The sequence below is a fragment of the Manacus candei genome, unplaced genomic scaffold (assembly GCF_025592945.1).
Source record: "Manacus candei isolate 608988 ecotype Guabito, Panama unplaced genomic scaffold, ASM2559294v1 h1tg000011l, whole genome shotgun sequence".
NCBI lineage: Eukaryota > Metazoa > Chordata > Aves > Passeriformes > Pipridae > Manacus > Manacus candei.
Window position 1 is genome coordinate 20,733,914 of NW_026138059.1, and position 17,850 is coordinate 20,751,763.

Here is a 17,850-nt window from a genome sequence, read left to right on the forward strand (position 1 = left end):
TTATTACCACTGTAGTGTATGATGATGCTCATATTAATATATTATATATCAATTCAGCATCTGAAGTTTGTAAGTGAGACTGGAATATTGGAGAAAGCAAATAAAACATTGGAAGAAAATGAGTCAAGGACTGAAGAAAATTTCATGTTCATAAATGTAGGATCTGTCTGAACTGCATATCATTGTGCCCAGGATTTTTTAAATTGTCTGTTCTAGATATTGATAATGAACTCCTATGGAAATCAGTGTGGAAATCTTATCAGGATAATGTCTATTTTCTAATCAGTTGCTCTGTAGAATTAGTTTGTGCTAACTCTTCTGTTGCCACAGATAGACTGTTTGCCAGAGCCTTTACCTGACCTAAAGATAGCTGTAGAAAATTTAAATGTTTCATATGGACATACTTTTCTCAATTCTTTAGCTTGTAAAAATTATTCAGTGTGAGAATTATCTTAACATAATTCCAGAAAGGAAGTCCTGGAACCTACAGGACTATTAAATGTAGCAGACAGAAACATAGTAAGTAACTCTGGATATGAGGCAAAATCAATTACTTTTGAATTAAAAATAATACAGACATTTTTGACAATGAGAATGATCAACAAACTAAGCAAGTTATAAAGTGAGTGACAAGTTCTCCATCTGTAGATGAAGACGAGGTGTGTTTCTGGGAGATATGTATTTGGAAAACACAATATATTCCATATAAGAATACCTAGATGACATATAATGGTTGACAATATATAGGAAGTGCAGATACTCAGCTAGTACAAGTTAATATAGCTATGCTGACATCAGGGAAAGTGTTCCAGCTTGTGGAACCAAGGCTCCGTCTTACTCTCTACACGCAGATATAAATCTAAGCAGTGGATAGATTTTCAATGCTATGCTTTGGTTACTCACCTTTGAAATTATTAATTTTGTGGTTTTAAACATTTAGCAGTGTTTCAAACCGCAGAAAATGCTTCTCTTTTCTTCTAAATACTTTTTGCCCAGTTTTCATTATAATTTGCAGAATGTATTACGACAGTTTCTTTACCTCAGACTGCAAGTTTGTGTGGGTGTCCCCTATGGACTTGTCACAAATAAATCCATGCAATGCTTCTCTAAGTACCTTTATGGGCTGAATATATTCTGGTGCTTTCATGGAGCCAGTAACTCTTACCTCACCTGTAAAGTGTACTGTGATTCACAAAAGTTTTGGTATGTTTTTACTGGTACTTCCTGAATCAACCTAACAGAGCACATTCCAATCTGAGCAAAATCCCCTCACTCCACTACTGCCATGCAGTCAGTGTGGTGGCATTATCACTTCATTTTCTTGGTTCCTTTGTGCTTTTCTATTGTTTCCCCATACCAGGCTTCCTGGCGGTTTTATTCTACCGATGCCAGCCGAACAAACCTGACAGCCACCTGGCGATATTATGAAAGTATTCTTCCTCCCCTCAGGCATGTATCAGTGCTATGAATGATAAGAGAAAGACATGACTTGTATTGGTGACTAATCTGCTTTTCAATTTTTTGTTTCATCCCCTGCTCCCTCTTGCCTTGTTTTTTCTTTTTTTACCACATATCCTGCACGTAGTGTGTATGGCGTAGTTATGCTGCTGATGAGAAATCGGTTTCCATTGCTACCTGGAAGCCTCATTTGAAGGCCTTGCATACCTGCAGCCCTACAAAGTAGGTACAAATACGGCAGCTGGTGCTGTTCTTGATGTCTGTTCAAGCTTATAGAGAACTAGTGTTTGTCTGTTTCGTCTTGGTTTGTTTTCTTAAATCCTCTCAAGTCCTCTCATTAAAAATTTCAACTAACAAATGAAATCGATGTTATCTAGGAGCCTAGGACAGTGGGACAAATACAAATCATTACCATTCATATAAGAAATGCACAAGCATTAGAAACATTTTCCCAAAAACCCACTTGTGCATCAAGGTTAATGTTTCACTCTGTTCCAAATTATCTTTAAGAAGGAAAATATTAACTTTGATGCAGAGCTTGATGCTTGATTCAATGGTATATTTACGCCTGTGCCTCTGTAAAAGGCTATCGCTACTGATCTACCTTTCTAAAGGAAGAGTACCTTGTGGTATTCTGGAGGTAAATGCACTGGGGAATTTGCTTCTTTTTGTCATAATGTCTGACATATTCAGTATTTCCTTAGGGAAAAATATATATTCATTAATACACACAGCCAGTGGAAGATGACTAAAAAGACCTGATGCCAGAGTTTGGCAGACAGGAAATATTTTATATCCTAGTTTGGGTGAGAATTCACAGAGCACTGGCTGCCCAAGACTTTTCAATAATTCAGTAAAAGATTTAGTAGAAGGCAGCAAGTTGACTGACTCAATATGGGGCACAGATCAGGAAGTAAAAGATACTTGATAAAGATCAAAAAGGAGAGCACTAAGAGCCTTATGGGAAAGCTCTGATAAGCATCCTAACTGTTGTTATTGCAGACAGTGCAAGAGAATTAGTGGTTTCTCTCAAAGCTGGGTGATGAACATCCACATGACAGTTAAAAGGTAATTGTGTGCCAAAAAGCTCAGCCAAAAGGAAGTTTGGCTGGGTATCTAAAGCTGATCTTTGAATTTCAAAGAGTTGACAAGAACAGAGCCGTAAGTAATCTATTACCATAACTGTAATTCCAAAATGCTCTAAACTAAAAGGAGCTTTTAGATTAAAAGTTACGTGGAACATTGATTTTCTTACATATACAAACAGGTTGAAGGCAACATTGATATAAATGGATAGATATAAAATTACATAAATAATGAAGCTGTATCCCATATAAAATATTCTAAAATATGACTGTCCCTCAAAACTGCATCTACTTGTTGGTTTAAATAAGGATATTGCCATACTATCACAAAATTAAACCTTTTTATTTACCAAAAATAACTTTATCTAAAAAGAACATACAGCTTTCTGTTATATATGTGTCAGCAATGCATTTTGCCTAAGTGCTTTGCCAACTCAGTCTGCAGTGGTATGTACAAAGCATGTTATGCATGTGTTAAAACAACTGAAAAGTTTCTTTTCCAGAAGCATTGTACTTATGAGTCTTGCTTGAATGCTTTTGTGGTTGCAATGTTATGTGTGTGTTGTACACCAATTAACATACCCATTTACATTTATCATATATCTAACATTATCTGTAACTAAGTAATGTGATTACTATCTGCATAACAATTACATTTTTCCCTCCCACTCCCTGACCTGAAGAAAAGAACAAGGGGAATCTTCTAGCAGGTTTGTAGTTCCTTTATTTCTTTTATCTGTGAAATTGCTGTCTCCTAATGGCTTTTAGATGTCTTGAGTTCTGTACAGTAGGTTCAGTGAACTGTAACTGTTGATAGATAACAATCAGAAGCTGGAGTTTTTTTAACTCATATTAATAGACTAATGCTGCTGAAATTTGCTTTTTTTTGTCCCAGTTTTTGTGTGGAAAAAGTAGGCATTTTTTTACATTTCTAATCCCATGTTTTAACTTTGAGGGGCTCAGGTCGAACAGTGGCAGAGCAGCCAGTGGAGCAGCCTCCCCAGACCCAGTGCCTGGGCAAGGGCACAGCCCCAGCTTCTGCCATACAATCATTGCTCGCAGTTTCCAGAAATCACAGTGGAAATTGCAGGCATATAGTTTCATTTGGCTTTGTGAACAAGCCCACCAGCCCTCCATTGCAGGGGAAGGACCCTCCAACAGGGCTGTTTGGATGTCACCGTGGCAAGGGTCTGTGCTGCCCTGCGTGAGTATCCTCAGCACTTCCTCAGTACTGTGACTCCAGGTTTCCTAACTTTTCTGTCATCCCCTCCTAACGAGTGTTTTGGGACACAGCAGATGGGGGGAAAGCAGGACTGCAGTAGCTCACCTACTCCCAGCTGCACGGTTTGCACTCACATGGCGCAGTTCAGGTAGAGGAGGCAGCCTGGTATCTCTCCTAAAGCAAGTACCACTGCTGATGGCTGGGAGGGCAGGTGGATTTGCACCCAGACTAGATGCCAGCTTAAGACCAGCTACCTACAGCAGGCAAAGGCAAGCCTTGGCAGGGCTATCCTCACCAGGTAAATAAAGCCCTGGAAATGCACATGCTAAGGCAGCTGGAGAGAATGCTGGTCTTTGCTGTACTGGTAGCCCAAACCCTTGGGAACAGGAAAGGACTCAATAGCTAGAAGAGAAATTACTCTATCTCAGAAACTCGCTAGGGATGGGAATCAGCAGGTATTTGGCAGCTGGCACTGCAGTATCAGCATGCTCAGAGAATAGCAGAGTGTACCTACCAGCAGAAAACACTGAAAAGCCAAGGAAAAAAGTGTTGGTGATACATCAACCCCCAAAATACATGCACCCCAAAATTGCACTGTGGTTCGCAAACCCTTCTGGGTTATTCAGTCAGAGATGAAAGCCCTCATATCAATTACCCATGTCCCATTCCACTTTTCAAGGTTGCTTCTCTGGCACTTGACTCCATCCTCTTCCTTACAGTGCATGCATCCGCTTTTAGTGTCCTAATAACTCAAGGGGACTAGATTTGCTGTGTCAGTTCTGTGGCTTTTCATATACATAACCTCCATAGGCTTGCTAGCAACATATTGATCTCTTCAAATTATTACAGCTGGATCCAAACCTTTTGCACTCGTTAGCTGTATTTCTCACTCTTTCAACAGCAACATTTAAAGCTGACACTTTGAAAGGTGAGACTGAAGTTGACAGCAAATGAGTATCTTCCCCTAAAACTGTGACTTTTGCAGAGTAGCAAGGCTATTCCCAGTTGTACCTATGAGCACTTAAAGAGAGAAATTTACCTACAATAGCTGGAAGCTAGATCCAAAAAAACCCCCAAACATCCAGCTGTCAAAACCATAATTCATGCTCCATATTAGTGATAACCGTTGTGGCTTTAAGAGAAGTCAGTATTTAGCCAGATTTTTTCACTTTATTTTCACTGAATGGAAGATCACAGAAGCACAGAATATGCTAAGTTGGAGGGGACCCACAAGGATCATTGAGTCCAACTGATGGCCCTGCACAGGACCATCCACAAGAGTCACACCACGTGCCTGAGAATATCACCCAAACATTTCTTGAACTCTGTTAGACTTAGTTCTGTGACCACTTCCCTGGGGAGCCTGTTCCAGTGCCCAACCACCCTCTGGGTGAAGAACCTTTTTCTAATGTCTAACCCAAACCTCCCCTGACACAACTTTAGGCCATTCCCTCGGGTCCTGTCACTGCTCACCAGAGAAGAGATCAGTGTCTGCCCCTCCTCTTCCCCTCATGAGGAAGTTGTAGACTGCAATGAGGTCTCCCCTCAGTCTTCTCCAGGTTGAACAGACCAAGTGACCTCAGCCACTCCTCATATGGTTTCCCCTCAAGGCCCTTCACCATCTTCGTTGCCCTCGTTTGGACACTCTCTCTTATATTGTGGTGCCCAAAACTGCACACAATATTCAAGGTGAGGCCACCTCAGTGCAGAGCAGAGCGGGACAATCCCCTCCCATGACCGGCTGGCAATGCTTTGCCTGATGCCCCTCAGGACATGGTTGGCCCTCCTGGCTGCCAGGGCACTGCTGACTCAGATTCAACTTGCCATTGACCCCCAGGTCCCTTTCTGTGGCACTGCTTTCCAGCATCTCATTCCCAGTCTATATGTACATCCACGGTTGCCCCATCCCGGGTGCAGAATTTGGCACTTCCCAAGGTGTTTGTCCCTTCAGAAACTCCTAATATGTGCACTGCTGCAAATTAGTGCATGTGTAAAAATGAACTAGTTAACTCCTGAGATCCTGGTCTACAGTAAAAACCCTACAGACCACTCTGTGCCTTTAAAAAAGTTGCTTTTTGTCGGTGGCTGTTTATCACTCTTATGCTTGCATATTACTATATTTTTGTATCACTGAAAATACATGTGGTGTATGTGGTCTTTTGTGGCAAAAATGTAAATGCAAACTGCTGCAAAGTACTTTGAGATAAATGTCCTCAACTATTTAACTTGTTTCTTACTGCAATGCTAATGCATGGGATACTGTGTGAACTAAGTAAGCTGCTTGTTTCACTCTTTAAATGAAGACGTGTTTGCACAAGCAGTGCATTGAATTTCTTTCTCTGTAGTTCACTGTATTAACAGTAGAGAAAAACTTTTATTGCTTTAGATAAAAGTTATTTTCTTTCCTACCAGATTGACTTATATTTACAGAAATTAATTCTTGCATTTTTTCATGTATAGACCTACAGTCTTTTATTAGGTAACCAATTGTTGCTGTGCATTTGAGTTGACAGCTTATGAGGCTGTAGCTTCACATTGATTTTAATAAAAATAAGTATGTTGTATTTCCCAAAATATTACACACAAATATTCTAAATAATCATTCATCAAAGTATTGGTAGACAACCTCTCTAGTGTATCCACACTGTAAATGAGATATTTCTATAATCAGTTCTAGAGTTCTGCAAGTTATTTCAAAAGCCTATATATTAAATTCTCAATATCTACAAATCCATACACTGAACACAAATAATATTTATTTCTGTTCGATTATACAACACAGATGAAATTGTTCCTGTGCAGGAAACTAGATAAAGACTGATCAATCTTTTGACATCCTCAGAACATGAGCAGCCTTAGGCTGTGCGTAGGACATGCACTGAATGTCTACAAAGGATGAATGTCACCCATTTAGTGTTGTAACCCATGAGCCTGAATATTAATTCCCTATTCAGAGAGATCTCTCTGGTGCAATAAGGAGAAGTTTTGATAATATAGGCGCTTGAGTGGAAAATTCATCCCTGTTCTGTGGGAAACAAATGATACTCTGGAATTCTCTCCACTTCCAATACCATATCTGTTTCTAAAAGTAGATTTAACGTAAACACTCTGCATGCACCATATGAAAAAGAAAACTGCCAGTGATGCATAATCTAACTGGAGGTGGAAAGCCTAACCCCTTACCTAGCACTGGAATGCTTTGTAACACGGTCCTCTATCTCCCCTCACTCCTAGTAAGCTTTGTAGTAATAAACAGAAGCTCTTCAGGATGTACACGCCTCGGAAACATAGGTATTCAGCATCCTGCCTATTCACATGATGTTTGAGAATGCCAACTAACATCAGGTGCATGATTCATTTATTTCCCCTCCTTAGCATTTTAAATTCCTTACTTCTCCAAACAATGTTTCTTAATTTATTTATTTTTAAGTGCTTGTAAATCCCTTGTTGCTTGTTGCCTGCAATGCCATTAACACAATGGCAATGATACGAGTTCTTTGAAACACATCCAGTGGGACAATTGCAGTGCACAGCACGCTGTGGTTTGACTAATCCCTGTTCCTCTTCTCTGCCTGAGACTTCAACTTCTGGAATGCATTATGCTGCAGAGATCTAAAAGTGGGGTTGAAAATTTGGATAAAGACATTTCCCCAAGTCCAAGAGGATTTTTATAACCATGGCAGTTGAGTTCTCCATCAAATAATTAGTGGGGAATATTAAGCTATAACATGCTAGGCAATTATAAGAGTCAAAATTTGGAATTGTTGTTGAGAAGAATCCCCTTGGACACAGCCTGTGGAAGTTGTGCCTGCATCCTGTTCTAGAAGGTAGAAGAATACATGTGAAATCAAACATTTGCTTCAGCTGAATTCTGTGGCAATTGTGCCTCTTACCAAAAATGGTAATTGCTACATGGATGGATCTTATGGGAAGAAACCCATGATTTATATCTCAAGCTGATTGCATTTTTTTCTTATTTTTTAAAAATAATGTAAAAGACAAGAGAAGTACAAACAGATTATAAAAAATGAAGATAAAAAATAATTTCTCTTCTTCCAGAAACTGTTCTGGAAAAGGAAAAAATGCATAAAACTCCATAACATTTTTTTTTCTGTTTGACAATTAAACTATAAGATATTATGACCCAAAATTCTTGTTATTACTCATTGAAGGTATGAAATATAACACTACATTTCTTGAGTTCATGGTCCTAGCATGAGACTGGTGGTGAAGTCTTGAACATTTGAACTTCAGGTCTCACTGTACTATCTATTGCATTTGCATTTGTTCAACTTAGCCTAATTTCAGTAAAGTTTGGTAAGAATCAACACCTGTGTTTATTGGATGCTGAAAATTTTCCTGTACATCTGCTTGCTGTTATTTTACATAGGTGATAACTTCTGGCAGTTTTAGCTTCTGTCTCAAGACCCAAGACATTCTCCCTCACCCTCAGGCTCTCCATTCATTTTAATTTCTTCCTATTTCCACTTCCACCAGCCAGCTCGGTATGAAAAGCTGAAAAATAAGTTGCAAATTGTGTCTAGTAGCAAGCGGTAGTGCTGCAGGTCTGAGGCTGAAGGAGAGCAGAAGTTAAACTTGACCAGAAATGCAGGAAGATGGTCAGGTAAATGGGAGAGTGGGACTGGGAAAGAAAGAGATGCTCAGTTAACAAAAAAAAGTACAGTAAGATGGTCCGTGGAAGACAGAGCAAGCAAAGGTTTGTAGGCATTTGTTAGTTAAAAGAAAATCTTACACAATCTAGTCATTTGGACCAGCAGAGGTGTTCGTTCCCCCTGCAGTGAAGCTACAGTGACCTCTAGTGTCCCTAAACACCTATTCCTTCATAAATCAAAGGTGGGAAGGCAGAATTTAAAAAAGAAGAAATAAGAACTAGAAAGTCATTTGCTATCCCTGGGAAGTGAATGGCTTGGACATGCAACAGGAGAAATGAGTATTAAAACCCTGCAACTGACCTTCCAGAAGGCAAACGAATAGAGAAAAGTAGTTTGCTTTCTTTTCCACAGCTGCCAGTTGTAATTGATCTCCACTAAAAGATGCTTCAAAGCTCCAGTGTTATCAATATGAATGCATTCCACTACTTGCAACCTGCAAGAATAGAGGATTGATAGGCCCACAGAGATTACAATTGCCAGGGAAGACTGGAGGCAGCTGTGGATCTCTAGATCCTTGTCATTTATGTTTGATTCGGGAACTTGTGTAATTTCATTTTCCTGATTCTTTCTCTTGGTTTTTGCCTTTTGGACAAACATTCAACTTGAAGTTTGGGACAACTTACGGCGATATGTGAATTTACAATGCCCATTAACAGGTTTTACATTAATTCAAGGGATTTTCTTTGGATACCATATAACAAGAGAGGAGAAAAGGTGAGAGACAAAAAATATAATAGGCTAGGTCCTGAAAAAAAAGAGGTGAAGGATTTTTAGCTTGCACTGGGCAGGATTAAATCATAATAAAGGGCCCTAAAGACTTCAGTGGCTACTGATTCAAATACAGAATGTCCAGAGATGCTTGAAAAGGCATAAGATTATCTCCACTCTATATCTCTAATGCCATCTTTAACACTGTTGCGTCCAGAGCCAGGAACTAGGCTATAGCCCATAAGGAAAGGGACTTTCAGTCCAGGGAAAAGCCTGGTCAGGATCCCTCCAAAATGCTCTGATACAGTTACTCCTTCATGATCTGTTATTTATCATATATAGAAGAGCCCCATGGCAGTGTGGACCCAAGGACAGTAGCTTTCTTCTCCCAAGCACGAATCCCCACTGCTACTGATCATACAATTTGTGCCTGTGCTGAGTAAGACCCAGTGACTTCAGGAACATTTCCCACCAGCCTTCAAATAGGAACAGGGATCCAAGAAGCGAAGAACTGCTATAACCAGTCTCTTTGGAGATGCATCTCAAGATGCAAAACAGAGTTTCCAAACCATGCTTCCTTCAGGGGCTGTGTTTCTCTTCAGGATGCAGCATCCTCCACATGGACCCTTGGCATGCCAGTACATTGTCATTGCTACAAAGCAGATTTCATTTTATTTATATGTATGAGCTCTGCGTTCTAAATTAATATTTTCATTCTCAGTGTTGCAGTTTTGAAAAATGTCTATAGCACAGATGAAGTGTCTACTGTTCCTTTCAATTGCCTCATTGCTTTGATTTGGAGAACGAAAGATACACAGGCTAAGTAGCCATTGTGTACCATTCAGCTTTTTATAAATAAAATAACCATGCCTATCAATCATTTAAAGGCAGACTGCTTTCATTAGTACAAATTAATTGACAGAACAGCACGTATGCTTTTTTAAATTTTGTTTTTAAATTTTCATTTTTATTTTGGGGTTACTGGAATTATAAAACTGATAGTTTTTATGGTCATGTTATCAATTTTCATTTCTATTAGTGAAACAGGAAAGGAACTGTCCAGAAACTTTTTAAGTCTAAGATTTGTCAAAAAAAAAGTATAATTTGATTTCATCCTTCAATAACAAGTACAATTTGAGCCATTAAAAAAAAAGCACAGAGGAACACGTGTAGGAATAATATCTGTAATAAGAAGTCCATTTTTATTCTCTTGCAAACATTGTATAATATGACAATTCAATAATGTGGTTAATAAATATTTTACAGCTTATATTTTCATTGTTGTACAATGCAAAAGATTCCTGAGTTGAAATGTAATTCAGTCTTGAAATGTAATTTGTATTGAAAATTAAATTTTAGAACTCACTTTTCTTTCAAATAGTAGGTTCTGTGGGTCTTTTGTATTGCATATGCCACAGCACACAGTATTGCAGACCTGGGTAGGAATTTGAAATGGAAATAGATAATATTTCCAGCACCATGATGTGTTTATTTCAACAATTGCTTACTTGGGGCAGGGAAGTAGAGGATTACATTCAGAAATTATAGTAAAGGTATTCTTTTAAGTAATTCAACATGCCATATAGAAACACATTTATCTAATAATCTTGTTATTAACGTGCTAATTTTTTATCATTCTTGAAAATTATCTCATAATAAGTTTTCAGCATGTGTTTTGCCTGTGACAAACTGCATTCTTTCTGCTCTCAGTGACGTTTGTATTCAAATTGAAATGCTAAGTTCTGCTATGCATGGACAAAGATATCTGTTTATCTCAACATTTCACAGCCACAGAAGCCTATAACTACTTTTCATTTCATATAATTACATATTAACACTGCATTTTCACAGTGCAGTAGGTTGAACATCTAAGAACCACATAATCCATGTCAGCATTAGTAAATTAGCTGCAGAATTCATTTCCATTGAAAACATCTTATGGGCATGCTGAAGTTAAATGCAAAGGCTTTTAGAATACTAGAAAGTGTCTCAACTTCAAGAACAACTATAATTTGCAGGTAGACAGTCTTTGCTCTAGTATTTTAAAAGCTCCTGCAAAGCCTACGCAGAGCAGTAGGACTGCAAGACCCAGTAACATCACACCATGAACAGCTCCTGCATTGGCACCATCATCTCTCCCCTTGCAAGAACAGGACCACTGGTCAAGATGACCATTCCCTTGCTCAACCAACTGAACTTAACCTTGCAGATAAAACAAGGTTTCCAGACCTTGGTATCAGACGCCCTTTCTGTTTCCCCTTTGTGTCTTCTGCTGCAGGAAGGGACAAACAAAGGCAAAAATGTCAAATAATGAAAAAGCATAGGCAAATAGTTCATCAGCTATGTTTGAACACAAACATAAAGGTAATTTAAGCACTAGGAAATAGAAAATCTACATATCCCACATTTAGTTGGCTGGAGAGGAGGGTTATAAGCACAGCAGGAGAAAAGAACAGCTAACGATTGGCCAACCATAAGACCACAGGGTCACCATTGATCCAGAAGACACAGTCATGAGCTTGGCTGGGCTCTTGTACCTGTCCTAAAGCACCTGTCCAATACCACCTGCATGTAGACAGCTCCCAGCTTAATTTCCAGCAATTATTTTAGGAAGTACACAGCATGTCATTACATTTCCATTAATAGGTCATCACGATGTTTCTTGGATATTTGTTTTTGTCTTGTCCAAGTAAGTGCTGTAACAAGGAATTCTGGATATGAGTGAACACTAATCATGCATATGAAATGTTGGAAGTGCCAAATCCTGAACAAGCATAAATACACTATTTTTACCTGCTTAAAAAAAACCAAGACAATACTACATGATATGTGGTAAAAATAGAATACATTTCAGTTTTCTTTATCTGAAGACATGGCCAGAAATGCACTGAGCATAAGTGCATAAGATGGACACAAACCTATTTAAAATTCAAAGAATAGAAAAAAACCCCAAAAAACATAGAGATTAATATATAATAATTGGGTGAAATTTGTATTTGTTAATTTTAGTTTCCTTTACAAGATTATTCTGTACTGTCTGATAGACTGTCAATGATAATGCTACTATCAAAAAACAATTACATCAAATTAGTTTCATTCACAAATGAAATATATTCAATGAAAATAAAAGTGTGTAAGAAACAGATTCATACCAGTGAGAATTTTTAGAAATTATTTTTAATTATCATACAATGGAAAAAAGAAACAGAGTGAAGGAACTATGAAATAATATATACTTCTTTCTCTCACAGTCAAAAGCTAAGTTTTAAGGAGCGGGTCCGGATGGCCAGCCCACGAGGTCAAAGTATAAAAAACAGGCAATCTTCAGTCGGAGATCGCCGCTCACCAAGTGCTGACATTGCCACCGAGGGCAGCCCAACCAAAGTCCAGAAGAGCTGGAGCTTCAATGACCGAACCCGCTTCAGGCCCTCGCTGCGGCTGAAGAGCTCACAGCCCAAACCCGTGGTTGATGGTAGGAGTCTTTCACACCTCATTTGCCATTGCATGCTGCTCCCAGCCTGCTCACACTCTTGCACGCTTGCACTATGATTGTGAGATGTTTTAGGAAAGCAGAAAGAATTATTTGGAGGCAGAGGCACAAGCCATCTATAGTCTGCTTCAAAGAGCATGCCAATGTGATTTTTTTAACAAGAAATTTTGTGTCACTGGTGCATAAGGACCAATTGGTGGAGATAGTAATCACTTTGAAAAGTTGCAGGTGGGCTAAATGTATCCAAGGGATTTGAATGCAGCAGCTCCTCCGTCATGGCCCTCTCTCCCGCTGCTGGGCTCAGCTGCTGCCCAAACCTGCTGCCTCTCACTGGTGGTCCATGCAGCATGGCCAGTACTGCGCTGTCTGTACCTTTGCCAGCCAAGAGCACAGCTTGTGCAGAACTGGTTGCCTCAGGCAGAGAAGCCCTGGTACCTCCATTGGAGATGCAATCACCTGCCACCAAGAGATGTACTACTAGGTGCTTTAATTTTGATCTGGCTTGATAAAGCAGGTGGCTTTAGCAAACAAAACCAGCATTATTGTGAATCCACATGTGAAGAAGTGGATCTTTGTGAAAATGGCTCTTTGTGAAAATGCCTTGATGAACCCACAGCAGAGAGCCTAGCCTTTCTCTCAAGCTGCTCTCCATTCTCTAGCTAAAATACCATCTGTCATTACATTAGCCAGTATTCAGGCAAGGATCTTCATCTGCCAAAACTTGCCAAAACAGTGACTACCCTAACCAAGGAACACTGAAGCAGATAAGAGCAGCCCCCTGACAGGCAGGAGCTGAGAGCACCAGGTGAATCTGACACCTGTATGGGACGGGTCCAGCAGTGAAAGGTGCGGTCACACAGCTCTAGGGGTACCACTGCCCCCAGTGGATTTGGTTTGGATTTCTCCATTCACATTTTTCCCAATATATGAATGTTTTGTTCTTTCTTGTGGTACCCCCAGCATAAAAAATAAGGGAGACAAACTGGTTGGCTACCACAGAAGGCAGTGACTCTGGCTGTGTGGGAAAGGTACAATACAAGCAATTTGAACTAAGTAAAGAAGTAACTTCAAACTCTGCAATGGCAGTCATGGATGTTATATTCAACGACTGTGGTAAAACAGTTGTGTGATTTTGATGTCTGCTTCCTTTTTAAGAGCACATAATATCACAGACATGTAGGTTATAAAATACCCACTGAACTGCAATGCCCCATCCCTCAGATGAGGACTTCCTACGCAACACAACTCTTCAGGAAAAACCTAGGTAAATAAACATTTCCTGGAGGGCAAACAAGACAAACCAGCACTGTTTGCTGAGGTCACCATTCCAGGCTAGCCCTCCCCCATGGAGACCTCTCAGATGCATAAATTCCAAATTTGCCTGTGGTTCAGTGAGCTACTGGGGTGAACCAGCTACCAGGCTGCTAACCAGGTTGCTCACCACTCCTCTCTCCATCCTGGGGCACAGGTCCTGGCTTATGTCCCACAGCAGCTGCAGCACAGGGGCTATGTGACACCGGCCCAGACTGCATGCTGATATGAAGCTCAGACAAGGCCATGTGCTCCACAATGGGAAGTGAGAAATGCTCTAGGTAGCAGAGTGGTTGAAGGTACCCTGTCTAAATTTAGGCTTCCTACATAATCATTTATATAGCATAAATATCTCCTTATTTATATAGCATAAATATCTCCAGAAGTAATTTCATAGGTTAACCCCATGTAACTCACACTGTGCCTAGAAGTGACCTAAGAGAGTAATTTGTTAAGCACTGTCCCAGGGTATCAGTGGCTCACTTCTGCCCCAGCCCTACAGTCTGCACCTCACTCAAGCACCTGTTTCATTTTTCATTAGCCCATTTGTCATAGAAGCATTTCCTCAGCATGTCCCCTATTTTGTCCTGGACATATTGTCGTCAATACCAATGATTTGCACGAGAAAATCGCGCTCTCTCTGATTGTCTCTCTCTCCCGGAAAAGGTGGCATAAACAGCACCTTGGGTATATCTGTAGATAAAAGACAGTAACAACAACAGAGCACTCATTGCTGTCCGTAAACCCTTAAAGATCTTCCTGCTCCTCAGGGTGAGCACAGCCTGTTTCCTGATCAGCAATTTCCAGCTACCAGTCCACCCTTATGAACTGGGGCCAACAGATACACCAATTTCTCATCTGTGGCAGAAGGAACAGCTTCCATTGTCTCCGGTTTTTAGGCAAATGCCAAGTTTCCATTCTGGGACCTCATCCAACTATTTCTAGGACCAGTATGATCAGAGAGATGTCCAGTGTGCTCACTGCTGAAAGGCAGCTCCCTGCTGCCTTACCCAGACCTTTGCAGCAAAAGTCAGCACTGCCAATATTGATTTCTTTTTGGGGGGGTTTTTTGTGTGTTACCAATTTCATAGTTCAATATGCCTTCTGTATTTGACAGCTCAATGAGAAAGATCTCGAGATGATGTATTTAGTTTAGAACATCTTACATTTTTCACAGGATGAAAAAAAATATTTGCAGTATATTATTCTTATCTCTAGCTTGCCAGATCCTCCAGTTTTCTCCTTGAAGTATTCTCCAACCAAATGACTAATTATTTTGGTGGGACAGTCTTCAAGACACCCCTTTCTGGGTGAAATTTTGGACACAAAACAATACCCTTGAACAGCTGGTCCTTCTGCTGATTCCTACATCTCTGTAGTGTGTTTGGGGTAGAAGAAATCACATTTACAATGGACATTTTGGGCAGTGACAACATAGTACTGGGTACCCAGTTCAGTGTCAAAACTTTATATCAGTGATCTAATGAAAAAACAATAGTCTTACTATTAACTTCTTCCAAAAGAGAAGGCAGAGGAGATACATGTATTTGCTTCATTTTTCTTTCACTGTATGGGATTTGGGATTGTAAATGCCCTTCCATTAGCACAGGCAGAAGAGGAACAATCTCTCTATCAAAGGGAGGTGCACTGAATTCTGTGTGAAAATAAAGAAAAGAAGCAAATGTATAAGAAGAGGATTCAGAAAGGAAGGGAAATTGTTAGCATACAAGGATGATTTAAGGCAGATAGTCAGCTGATAGCGACTTTGCAGGGCTGACTAAGTACTGGTAAGGACATGACTGGAATCTGGGCCAAAACCATCAGAAAGAGACTGCTGGAGAAACTAAACATTAGCAGTTAGAAATTGGCCTGTAAAGGGAAGTTCCTAGTCCAGGCAGGAGCTCATGGGGGTAGCTAAAAGGCTAACCTGGTTGAAAATGTAGTAGCCTTCCTCTTAGGCTACTCAGTAACACTCTAACACTCCCCCACTGTATATTAAAATCACAGAAGGAGAATTTCTTGGGCAGCAAGTAAAACACTTAAGCTGGCCACAGCTATCTCCCAAAAGGATTTTGGCAAGACAGCCTTAGAACAGTATGACCAAAACTGTTGCACAAATGGCTTTATTTATGGATAGTAACAGTCCTTTGAAACTGCCTATAAACCATTTATTGCTATTGCCAAAGTGGGTATGACAGTACCAGCAATTATTTCAGCTACATTTGTGCATTTGCAAATGGAATCCAAACCTGAGAGAGCTTTGATGGCTAGAGAAGTCTTTGTTGGCATGGCTGCAGATGCTTTCTAGGGTATTTAACAGCAGCACAGGGGAGTGAAATTGAAAATCAAAACTTATATAATCTGATTTTAAATACGTGTGCAGTCTCTGGTGACATGTGGTTCACAACTGCAAGAACTCTTGTTGAAGAGAGGACTCTGCACAAATTAGTGAAGGTGCCAGATTGCTGTATTTCTAATTCCTGTTATCAATCTGAAAGGGAATCATCAGGAACAAGCAGATCAGAGGGAAATTTTCACCAACCAAGAATGGTAAATAGTGAAGCTTTACATCATGCACACCGAAAAGGATACGTGAATTGTATAGGGGCATGGAAGAGCCTTCATCAAAGGGATGCTACATCACATGGGCAAAAGTGCTGCCTGACCTCGGAGCCACATGCAGCTACCCCTGTACCTGTACCTGTATGCAAAGTGAGCCAGGAGCCACCTCTGGCCCCAAGACCACCTCATGCAGTATGGCTTGTGTCTCTGCTAAACAAAAACAGGGAAACTGCAGCCAAACTGCCCACAGGGCAGAATATGAGAATACCCACTGGCAGGTGCCAACCCCATGACAGAGTCTGCACCAGTGATTAAATAGTACAGGTGGTCTCATGCCATTGCTGTGACCGGGCCTCATTACCTGTTGTATAGATCCATCCACAGAGACTCATCTCACAAAATCTCTTCTTTGCAGACAATGGTGTTCCTGCCCTGGGTTGTTTTTTCTCTGCTTGCCTTGTTTTCTGGGGAACAGAAACTTTTCTGCTTAAATCATGTACCACCACAGCAGAATTAATGAACAAATATTATATTGTGGATACAGTTTTCCATGAGGGACAAAAATACTATATTATACTTGTGTTCTACCATTCCATGCTTCTAAGCCTCTGCATGAGTTATTGTGCCTTTACTGTAACCTAGAGACATTGTGTGGCTTTTTGAATAAAACATCGAAAGTGATCAGCACTGGAGATATTACAAACATATTTCATTTGATTAATTAAAAAAAACTCTCTAAGGGAATATTTGATTTCTTGTACCATCCTTGAACATTTTATGCTCAGATGACCTCTAGCCTTTCATCCCCTACAGAGTACTTGCACAAAATCCTCAGGGTACAGTATATTATAAGAGTCATGGAAAGAATGCAATTGTGCATTTCAGCCCCTGTGTCCTCAGTTACTACCATGTAATCTATGTATTGCAAAAATGACAAGTTTTCCTTTCAGTAGCATAAACATCTTGACCTTGGATAAGGTTCATTTGATGCAGCAAAAGTCCTTAGTTTGATTGCTTCTACATCTCAGCTTAAATTTGCTGATTCAAAATAAAGCATCATGACGTCAAAATAAAGCTTGAATGAAATTTTATTAGCAATATATAAATTTGTGCTAGACAATAGATTTATTTTCTTGTGATAGCTTAACTGGATGATAAAGCTCTCATTTATTATCATTGTCAGTGTAATTAACTAGGAAGATCTGGCATTCTGATCTAAGCTCCAAGTCATTTCTTCATTTTGTGTAAATAAGTACAGGCCATTGGTTTTAAGGCATTATGTTAGCTTATTCCGATCAAAGCCCTGGCCATATGAGTCCATAATTTAGTCACTTGCTTTAT

The 17,850-nt window shown here is 39.8% G+C and overlaps 1 protein-coding gene across 4 annotated transcripts in view; it reads left to right on the forward strand.

Annotated features, from left to right (window-relative positions):
- Positions 1–17,850, forward strand: part of KCNQ5 (potassium voltage-gated channel subfamily Q member 5) — a 285,418-nt gene that overhangs the window by 245,487 nt on the left and 22,081 nt on the right. For 2 of the 4 annotated variants that reach the window (XM_051777722.1, XM_051777724.1), the window contains exons 8-11: positions 1,586–1,680; positions 3,227–3,253; positions 7,000–7,056; positions 12,398–12,618. In XM_051777722.1, coding sequence (XP_051633682.1) covers positions 1,586–1,680; positions 3,227–3,253; positions 7,000–7,056; positions 12,398–12,618 — 400 coding nt within the window. The remainder of the gene's footprint in view (positions 1–1,585; positions 1,681–3,226; positions 3,254–6,999; positions 7,057–12,397; positions 12,619–17,850) is intronic. The other 2 variants (XM_051777723.1, XM_051777725.1) reach the window with 2 other exon arrangements.